General features: G+C 37.4%; 1 protein-coding gene across 1 annotated transcript; it reads right to left on the bottom strand.

Moving 5' to 3' along the window:
- Positions 1–7,677: 7,677 nt before the first annotated feature.
- LOC102710617 (cytosolic sulfotransferase 17-like) lies at positions 7,678–8,850 on the bottom strand. Its single transcript, XM_015841109.1, has one exon. The coding sequence runs from the start codon at positions 8,836–8,838 to the stop codon at positions 7,855–7,857; it is 984 nt and encodes a 327-aa protein (XP_015696595.1). The 5' UTR covers positions 8,839–8,850; the 3' UTR covers positions 7,678–7,854.
- Positions 8,851–10,966: the final 2,116 nt, after the last annotated feature.

Below are 10,966 nucleotides of genomic sequence, written 5' to 3'. Positions count from 1 at the left end.
GTCGGGGGGGTCAAGGTGGCGGTGGCGACGCGGAGAGGCAGCGACGTCCGGTGAACGGCGGCGAGATCGAACGGCGGCGGCGAGCTGCGGAGCGCGACGGTGGTTCGGTGGAGCGGAGGAAAGGCGGCGGCGGCGCGAGAGCGAGGGGGCTTTATAGGGGAGGGTAGCGCTGTTAGGGCGGCGAGGTAGTTGGAGACCGAGTCGGCGACGAGGCGGTCTCGGCGGTAGCGGTTGTGGTGGCCGTTGCGGCGACGCGGCAAGGGCGGGGCGGAGGCGGAGGCGGAGGCGGACTCGGCTGGCACCCGGACCGGTCACTGACAGGCGGGCCCTGCCTGTCAGTGGCGCGAGGGAGGTGGCGGCAGACTTGTGCGGCGCGGGCGCGGGCGCGGGCGAGCTGGGCCGAGCGGCGGCCCAGGAGGGAGGAGGCGCGAGCGCGGGAGAGGGCGCGCCCGGTCGGCTGGGCCGGCCGAGCGGGGAGATGGGCCGGCTCGGCTGGGCCGGCCCGGAAAGGAGGAGAGGAAAAAGAAAAAGGAAAAAGAAAAAGAAAAAGAGAGAGGAGGAAAATTGGACTTCGGTCCAATTTGGGTAGGAAGGGAAAAAGAAAGAAAAAGGAGGGAAAAAAACAAAGCCCCACTTTTGCCGAATTTTAGATTAATTTGTTTGGCAAAATTTTATACTTTGTAATTTAAGTTTAAATCATGTTAATCGATTTGGAACCACGATTTAATTAAATTAATTTTCTTTAGAGGGATTTTTCCTGAGTTAATTAAGCCAATTATTATTTACGGATTTTTTTTACGAATTTAGGCTTGGGATAAACTCAGGGCGTGACACGCCTCCTCCTTACCTAACCCCATAATCCCTCGTTTTTCACACACACGCTTTTCAAACTACTAAATGATGTATTTTTTGTAAAAAAACTGAAAAAGTTTCTTTATAAAAAGACAAAATTTGCTACAGGTCATCGAAAAAACGTGTAATTAGCTGGTGGACACCATATCATGAATTTGCTGTAGGGCACCACAAAAATATGGTAATTAGCTGATAGATACTCCGACTATTGTTTTATTAATTTTGGAGTCAAAAGTTTTTGAAATGGTGAGATTGCCCTTGGTGGTCGGTTCGCCACCGCCCTCGGCGCAGCTGGGTTGCCGCCGCCGCCGTCTGCTCAGTCGCCCTGTAGGTTAGGTTTAGGTATGGTGCGGCGTCGAGACCGACTGGGTCTGGTTCGACCAGACCTAGTCAGCATAACGGGTTGGCCACCGAGGGCAATCTTGTTATTTTTTAAATTTTTGACTTTGAAATTAATAAAATAATGGCTAAAGTGTCTACCAACTAATTACCATATTTTTGTGGTGACTTGCAGCAAAATTGTGATCTTACGGTGTCCACGGGCTAATTACGCGTTTTTTCAAATTTTGTCTTATAAAAATCATATTAATCTATTTTATAAACTTTTATAGTTATTAATTGATTAATCATATACTAATATGTTGCTATGTTTTTCGGCCCGGATAACTAACCCTCCTTTGTTTTCTCCAAACGAACACTATCTAATTTACATATAAATACTATATTTCATGTAAAACATGATTTTTTTATTTAATCAGTTGTCACATTATTTTTTAATCATATATATAACAACTTATCTAATACTCCCTTCATTCCAAATTGATTATCATATAAGAGAAAACTATAAATCCTAAATTGATCATCATATAAGAGAAGAGAGTCTGTTATGCATTAATTGTAGTATGAAAAATCCTTTGGTTAGCACGCAGATTAAATACTTACATGTGGCTACCCAATCAGCTCTAATTATGCATGTATATATGCAGCTTGGGATCTGTGACTCTAGTTTTCTAATGTTAATTAAATAGATTTTTGGTTTTTATACCGAGACTTATACGATGATTAATTTAAAATAAAGGGAGTATATCATTCCATCTATTGCATCGTAAATGTGCAAACTTTTGCTCGGTGGATCTCGTTCGGTCCCTATGTCCCTCTCTTCTCGGCATGTTTTGTCTTTTTCCTTGACTTGTTGGGAGACCAGGGGTGCCTTTCCCTATGAGCACACATGACCCATGCTTGCAGCAATTCTCATGTCGCATTCTACCGAGTGTCGACAGGTTACTGTATTTAATTCAGTAATTCATTATAAAAATTATATATATTTGTTAAAACTAGAAATAACATATAATAAAATAAGCTTAAAATCAACTTTAAATTTAAATTTAAAAATTGAAATTTTAATATATAAATATAAACATAAATAAAAAAAAAGATAGTACGTGCGTAGGCCGTCTTCCTCCACGCAGTCCGGCCTCAGTGTTGCCGCTCAAATTGGTTGATGGGATTAAATTCTATACTTTCTAGTCTTACGAAGAATCCTGAAGGAGTTGGAGCTATTTTAAGAGCAAGTTTAAGTTTAATAGTATAGTTAATTACTAGCTCTAAAACACTTATAATCAATCCAATAGCTAATCTATCTTTTCTAAAATATAAGATATAACCACTTATACAGAAAGACTCAGAATTATTTAATCATACACTTAGTTAATACAGGCTCAGAATTATTTAATCATACACTTAGTTAATACAAACCAATGTATGCTATCTATTTTTCAGTTTATTGTTTTATCCATGCATGCATGTAGCAATGTAATTGATACACTTCTTATAAAAATATATGTGCTAGACTAAAAATGGTCTTTACTCCCGGTTGGTGTTACCAACTATTACTAAAAATATATCTTTAGCCTGTGTTCTTCACCCCTCTAAGAGCAAGACTAATAATATACCTGGCTATAAGACTTCTTATAGTCTTCTTTTAACCTATCCATATAGTAGTTAGCTCTTTATCATTAATGCAAGACCCACATGTCACTCCCATATACTTTCTTAGTTCTTGTGTCTAAGCTGGCTATAAGGCCACCTCCAATAATAGAAATAGCACACTATCTCTAAGCTATCTAAAAGACAACTTCTTCAATGATATACCTCTTAGCAAATAACTCATAATACAAATGATCCTACATGTCATTCTCACTTGACATTAAAATACGTGCAAGAGACTATCTCTTAATTAAATTAAGATATAGCTTTTATCTCTCTTCATTAAAAAAATATATAGTACATCTTATAGATAGCTTATAGATATTCATTGGAGGAGGCCTAAGATTACAACCCACTAGTCCTCTCCTTTCTCCACAACAGCATTTAGCCAGCTTACAGCCTGCTATTATACTTGCTCTAAGTTAACTTATCACTCTCGTTTTCTGCTTGTACGCTTCCCGAACTATTAAACGGTGTTTTTTTTGCAAAACTTTTCTATAGAAAAGTTGTTTTAAAAAATCATATTAATTTATTTTATATTTTTTAATAATTAATTAATCATGTACTAACCTATTACTACGTTTTTCATGCTGGGTAAGTTAACTTACCCTCACTCACACGAACGCGGCCTTAGAGCAGGTACAATAGTAGGCTATAAGTTAGCTGTAAACATATTTTAAAGAGTACGTGCTCCAGAGGACTCTAACCACAATAGATATTTCACAACAATCTTAATATTTGAAATTCAAATAGTGGAGAGAAGTGATAATTAAAAGAATAGCGGGAAGTCTTCTCTGTCATACGCCCTCAAACCACTCGATAATGATAGCCAAACATGACACATATCCCAAACAATATATAGCTGTAAGTCTTCTCCGTCATACGTCTGCCAAACCACTCGATAATGACGGCCAAACACGATACATATCCCAAGGACTCAAACCACAATAGATATTCCGCAAAAATCTTAATTATACACAATTCATACTCATGTTCAGGTTCTTACCAAAAAAGTGACTAGCCTCGTACTTCCATTACAAGGAATTTATTAGGACAATTACAAATTTACCATTGGTTTAAAACGTTATTGTAAAACTGTCACTAAAAAATTATAGAAATGTCACTAGAGCTGTCATTCGGGTGGCATCCTTAAAATTTATAAAAAACCAGTGATAAATTTGCAAATGCCCGAATTGATTAACATCCTAACTATCCTAAATATGGATAAAAAAAGTGTAGCATAGTTATATATTACATAACATTTTCATTATTCCATTTCATCACAAACACCAAAAGATAGCTATAGAAACATAAACACAAAGGCTTTTTTTTATCAATCTTAAAAAGTACCATCAGATACCAAGAATGTTAGTACAAATTTTTGGTGCCTCAAGGTACAAAGTATCTCAAGGTACCACACTTTTTATACTAAAGAGATTTTTTACCATCCTTAAAAAAGTACCTCAAGGTACCACACTTTTACCACCCTTGAGGTGCGTTGTATCTTGAGGTACCAAAAATTTTTATTAAAATTCTTGGTACTTTGAGGTACTTTTCAAGGATAATAAAAAACCCTATACTAAAAAGTATGGTATCTTGAGATATTTTTTTAAGGATGGTAAAGAAAAAACTCTAAACACAAATGATAGACCCATGCTGCCATTTCAAACGCACAAAGTAGTCAACTGGGCAAGAGTCCAACTACACGATATCCTTGGCACCCTCGGTGGGATAATAATAGATCAACCACTTTGACTTCACTAGTACCCTCACTCGACAATATACCAGCGTGAGTGTCAAGGGTACACAACAAGAACTACACGAACATATAGCACATTGAAAGTATCTTCTCTATCTGAAGGGAAAATAATGTTATATGCTCAGCATTGCACAAAGTAGTCAACTGGGCAAGAGTCCAACTACACGATTCCTTGGCACCCTCGGTGGGATAATAATAGATCAACCACTTTGACTTCACTAGTACCCTCACTCGACAAGATACCAGTGTGAGTGTCAAGGGTACACAACAAGAACTACACGAACATATAGCATATTGAAAGTATCTTCTCTATCTGAAGGGAAAATAATGTTATATGCTCAGCATTGCACAAAGCTATGATTATTGATAAAGTAATAGATTAAACTATAAGCATTTTCGGAATAACACAATTTCAAACAACCAATTTATTTGCATCTCTGGTTTGGGAGATAAAAAATAACAAGGTCTAAAGGCCCAAAATGGCATTTTTTAATAAATATTGAACTACCCTAGGTGATAACCTATACATGCATTTCCTGGTAAGATTTCATAACGGTGCTTTTTTAGATGAAATAGCACAACTTACTGGTCCTAAAAAAATTTGGTTTATTGGATCTGGATTTGAAATCATTTAGTTATGAATTTCACAATTTTAACTACAAGAAATATTAGAAAGTCATTATGAACATTTTAGCATGTGGTTTTGTCAAATACTTTCCACAACATTAAAGGCTATATTTTTCTGAGCTCAACAAACTCGTTGTTGCAATTTTAGGACCTAACATGAATTTCTTATGGATTTATGTTATACACAACTTTTAGTGATACTTTCCTACACAGTAGTGGCCAAATTAGTTACATTCGAAAATGAATATTTAAGATGAACTGTTATTGGATTTTCAAAGCTCAGCTATTTTCCAGTTATACACTAATTCATTTAAATTGTTTTCTTGATTTTATTTTCCCAGCTCTCTCTCTTACAGCTGGGGCCCGCTCATCGGCGTTAATTCAGCGAGCCAGAGCAGGGCATAGCATGCGTGGCTACGGCCGAGGCAGCTCTCGCCGGCAACGGCGGCGATGACACATATTACAATTATGAAACTACAAACTTAATGTAGTTGCAAGCACAGATTCCATTTCCCAAAGTTGCTAGCACAAATTCTAAGTATTTTAATGTCAAAGATGAGATTACAAACTTAAATTAATGAATATCTTAGCTCAAAACTAAAATATGTCTAATAGTGATAGTTTTGATTTTTCATGGGCATGCTCATTATTAAAAACTACTAGTTTACGAGCTACTTGGTGACCCAAAAATTACACTGCTCTTATGCGAAAATCGCAGCGACACACAAAGGCCAGAGGAATCTTCTTTAACTCCAATGAAGGTATAACTCCATGAGACTCGCAGCGTCTAAATCAATTTGACGATGTAATTGATAAGATGTATAGAAAGAATAAATCAAACCGTCGATAGGACTTGCTGAGACCAACCAATTGGCCTACCGTCGGTTATTTCTGAGCGTTTGATTTTATATCATTAAGAATATATATATATAATTTTTATTTACATATTATATTTTGTTTACAATTATGCCATTTAGCTTTTTTAAGGGAAAAACAAGCAAAAACTGCTTTTATAATGTCATTTGTGTGTTCTTGCGTTGCCTGATCAGGAATTTAATTAAAACGCGCCCTCTTAACACGAACTTAACAAACACGCTAGCAACAAAAAAATCTTTTTCCCACGTTAATGTTTTAGTGAAAGAGCACCCATATGTATATAACTATGAGAATCGCTATTTTGGGATGATTTTTTGCTCCTTGGCTGGCTCATTATGGTGTCGACACACAGTGCCGGTGAGCAATGGCAATGCGTGGGACGATCGTCGTGCCTAACGCATTCAATAGATATATATGTGGCTAAAATATTGTTGGTGGGCCTATCACTAACACATTCAATAGATAGTTATTTAATTATGTAAACAATATAGTTAACTACTACTATAAAAATTAAAAATATAATTTGGTAATATGGCACGATTAATTTTTATATATAAACTTTTTGTAAAATAAATATCTTTTACTAGCGCATAAAAACCGAGTAAAAAGTCCTGCACAGGAACATGGGCTATACTAACGTGTAAGTAGGTCTGTACCTACCTATACATATGTTTTAGATTAAAAATTCAAATTTTAAAAAGTCATATGCCGAAAATTCAATTTTTACCTTACAAATATAAAAAAAATGAAAAGACGGGGTGCCAGTAAAAATGTCATTGTTGCTTCTACAAATTTTGCCAAGTCTTCTTGCGTGACATTGACATTAGAAGGCCCCCCAGAAGAGGAAAAGCTTATTTTGTTTCGGTTACTGCATGACTGATGAGGATCAACTTGTCCTGTAACATTACATCAGTGAGCAGGCTGCCCCCATTTATCTATATCTACTTCTTTTATTATGGTCGATGCCTTCGTCAGGAACGCTGTTCTAGAAGAAAGCATCCAGAGAACATGGAAATTATTCTCATTTAATCCAACTACTTGACCGCGTCAAGAACAGTAAAACAAGGTTCTTGATTTTCGATTACATTTCATCACCGTAAAGGTAAATGTCATCGGCGCGTATCAAATCATCAGAACCATAATGTTTGCACATTTGCAAACACGATTAGTTTTGGTGATTATTTCCTTTTTGTTATTCATCAGCAAAACAATGAATTGGGACCTAGATGCTTTCAGGCATTACTCACCACCACACAGTTTTATTGTTCCCTGCTCTTTCATCTATTTAGGGAAATTTTGTTATTAAATAAACTTTTTTAGCAAGTAATTTTATTACTAAACCACCGGGCAAAATTTTTCTAAAACTAAACCTCTCGGCCACGCCAGTATTGGTGCCGTGGCAAGACAACACTGCCACGCAACTTGATCGGCGTCGCATGGCGTGGCAGTCTTATCAGGCCAATATCAGTGGCGTGGCCAAAAGGTTCATACGGTGAAATATTTTTCCTAGAGGTTTCGTAATAAAATTATTTATTAAAAATGTTTAAAAAATAAAAAAAAATCCTATTTTGGTTTCATTGTTCAGACTGCAACACACGACAGCTCCTTACAACATGAACCAACAATTAACCCAAATATTCAACAACACAACAAACATATCGCATGCCAGCCAGCATGGACAAACACGATGTGAATAGCAGAACAGTTTAACATTGGAGTGACTGTTTGAACAGCTAGCTGAACATGGCCATTCATCAGAAGGTCAGACCAGATCCCTGGAGTTTATCTTGGACGATCTGATCCAACCTTGCCCCCATCTCTTCACTCATGAGGTTTACCCAGTCGCCTACTGTTCCTTTTCTAAAAAATACAGAATTATCGATTTGAATCTTGTTGTCATGACGAGTCTCACCATTCTGATTAACTTTCAGGCTTGCCAGTGTCTCGAAGTCACATAACTTCACCACTTGTTCAAGAACACCACCAGCTTCTTCCTCTCTGGTAAATGGCACACTGAAGAAGTGAGCAAGCTTCTTGACAACTTGGACTGGGTCTGACTTCAAATCTTCATACTTCAAGAACATCACTCTCTCTGGTGTTTCAATGCTTGCCTTCCAGTACTCAAGGAAGTGACTCCAAAATGGACCATAAGGGGAGATCCCTTGGCAGAACATGTCGAAAGTGTTACCCATGTCTAGCTTGACATCGTCGAATATCTTGTTTTCAAAGTACCACCTTGATACAAACACATCTTTGGGATCCCGACATATATACACAACACGATAGCTTTGCTGATTCGACACCGCCGGTATAAAAGACAGTGGCATGTGTGTGGCGAGAAGCCTAGGAGAAGGAAGTGATTCTACGTAGCTAATGTGCTTACCTTTGAGAGGGATCTCGATGAACGGCACGACATGCTGAGGGTGGCGAGTCAGGAGAGGGTGGTCGCTGAAACCGTAGTGAGACCTGTTTATGATGGTGAAGGACAGAGCCTTGAGCCAGGTTGTTCCGCTTTTGGGCTGCGTCGCAAGGATAATATCTTCGCTGCGAGGGTTGTAATTCTTTTGTGCAAGCAAGATGTTCTCCAGCAGCTGAGGCCTAAACCAGTAGTCCTTGTACAGGACAATTGGCCCAGACCAACCTTCTCTTGTTGGTAGTTTGGATATGAACTCTTTCAGGCTCCCTAATGAGGCATGCTCAGGGGGGCACTCATCCCTCTCTGATGGAACCTGTGCCATGGCTAACTGAGAAGAAAAGCAAGGAGCTCAAAGCTCTTGCTGGCAATGTATATATAATCAGAGTTGAGAGTATTTACCTCATGATTTTGATTGGTAGCCAATTCAACACCCTCATTTTTGTTTTTTTTTAATTTTTGCTGGAACTGCCAGCCACATGTTTTGTAGATGCTTCTGTCCATGATGATATATTATAAAAAGATATGTGAGGTCCACACTGACATGATGCTTGGATCTTAAGCGTGGGAAATTTAAATTTTCCGTACCTGTATGACTGGAGATTGTATTATTATTCTATTACTTTTCAACTTGTTTGCGGATACCTCTTTCAGGCAAACTTATGCACTCGTAGTTACAATATTCATTTTCGAAATTACTATGCGTACGAGTCAACCATTCAATGGCTACAGTGTCACTCACTTAATCTCATTTATCTTCATTTGTCTAATCAATAGTTGAATAGTTACAGTGTTTTAGTTATATGTAGGTATTACAATGAAGTCATACGTACAGCGGGACCGATTCTTTTCGTTACAAATTAAAAGGGACCTAACTCACTCTGCTATTCTGATATATGGGTGAGAGAGCATGTGGGGATAAACTAAGGCATAAACGTGGGGCATTTAAGCACCTACTGTTCTAGACTTTTTATGGATGACGAACAAACTTGTTTCTTTCTCGGTGCAGTATAAATCATGCTACCTTCATTTCAAATATATGTATTGTTTTGGTTGTTAAAGGAAAGGTGGGATGAGATAAGAATTTTAAATGAGTAATGATCGATGTGACAAGCAATACCCGGGATGTTTATATAAATGATTATATTTCGGTATAAAATTTAATTTTAAAAACCCTTAAATTTTAATAGATGGAGTAGATTTGTCAAAAGTTATGTGTTACAAAGAAAAGGAAATATCGTCATTGATAATAATTTGCAATTAAATAATTTTGGAGGTCGAATCAACACTCCATTTTGTTCAATATTTTACATATTGAATTGTTACTCCATATTAGCTTTCGAAAAATCTAAAACACCCATAATTTGATAGTTGATGTGTCACGTAGGGGTGCTAGATTGTATAGGCTGTTAGATGGCTATCTGTGGTGTCCTCATTTATTTTTTTATTTTTTCCTTATTGATTAAGTGGAGGGCATTAATGAAAATTGGACGGTCCAAATTAATTCGATGGTCGTGAATTCCTCCGGACTCCGATTAACATAAACTTATACTCTATTTCACACTACTCGAACCATCTCTAATTGTCTACTTGAGAAACGGTTTAGAAGTTGAATTTTCCCACCTCCTATTAAGTGCTACAAAAAATACCTTATCTAAACCATGTCGTATTATATATTTGCCCTGTAAAAGGACGTGTTGTCAAGCATGTGCTAGGAAGCAATATGATTTGATGAATGGATAAAAATATGTTGTGGTTTTTTTAGTTGTCGCATGCATGTGATTTTTTTTTCTTGCACACGTCCTGATTTTTTTTTTCTGTTAGTTGTTTCTTCGTAGTCTCCCGAAAGAACGGAAGGATGTGCGCCTGGTAGTACGACTTATAATAAAGTTGTAAATTAAGATACCTAGTGAACGTGTCTGATCAAAGCCAGCAGTTATTGTAGAGGATGCATGGGTGCGGACCATGCTTCCCTTGTTGGTAGCATTCCTTTGAGATTTTCAGTATGGTTAGTTTCAGAGATGGAATGGGTGAGATGGCCTATCGTTTCATCCATTTGATTTATTTGGCTTCTTCTACTTCGATGGCTCGTAGATTTGGAAGCTCTACAAGTCGTTCCTGATCTTTCTTCACCAAAAATGTTGGGGTTATATAGATTATAGTGTTGATGTCCCTGTCATGAAAACATGCACTCTCGCTTCAAAAAATGAAAATATGCACTCATAGTAATTGCCCAATAATAATGATGGCTCTATTTCGATATATATATATATATATTTAAAAATCTCAAACAAATACTTAAATCTCAAAATCTCTAAAAATGAAAAATTTCTGCGTGCTACAAGATTTTGATATAAAAATTCTAGTGAGTTATATAAATCAAAATTTGAAGGTAATTTGATATGTTTTTGGACCCCGACTCACGGAGCAGCCCGTGAGTTGTAACTCACCGT

The sequence above is a fragment of the Oryza brachyantha genome, chromosome 9 (assembly GCF_000231095.2).
Source record: "Oryza brachyantha chromosome 9, ObraRS2, whole genome shotgun sequence".
Lineage (NCBI taxonomy): Eukaryota > Viridiplantae > Streptophyta > Magnoliopsida > Poales > Poaceae > Oryza > Oryza brachyantha.
The sequence above is the reverse complement of the archived record's forward strand: the minus strand, read 5'-3'. Positions and strand labels throughout refer to the sequence as shown.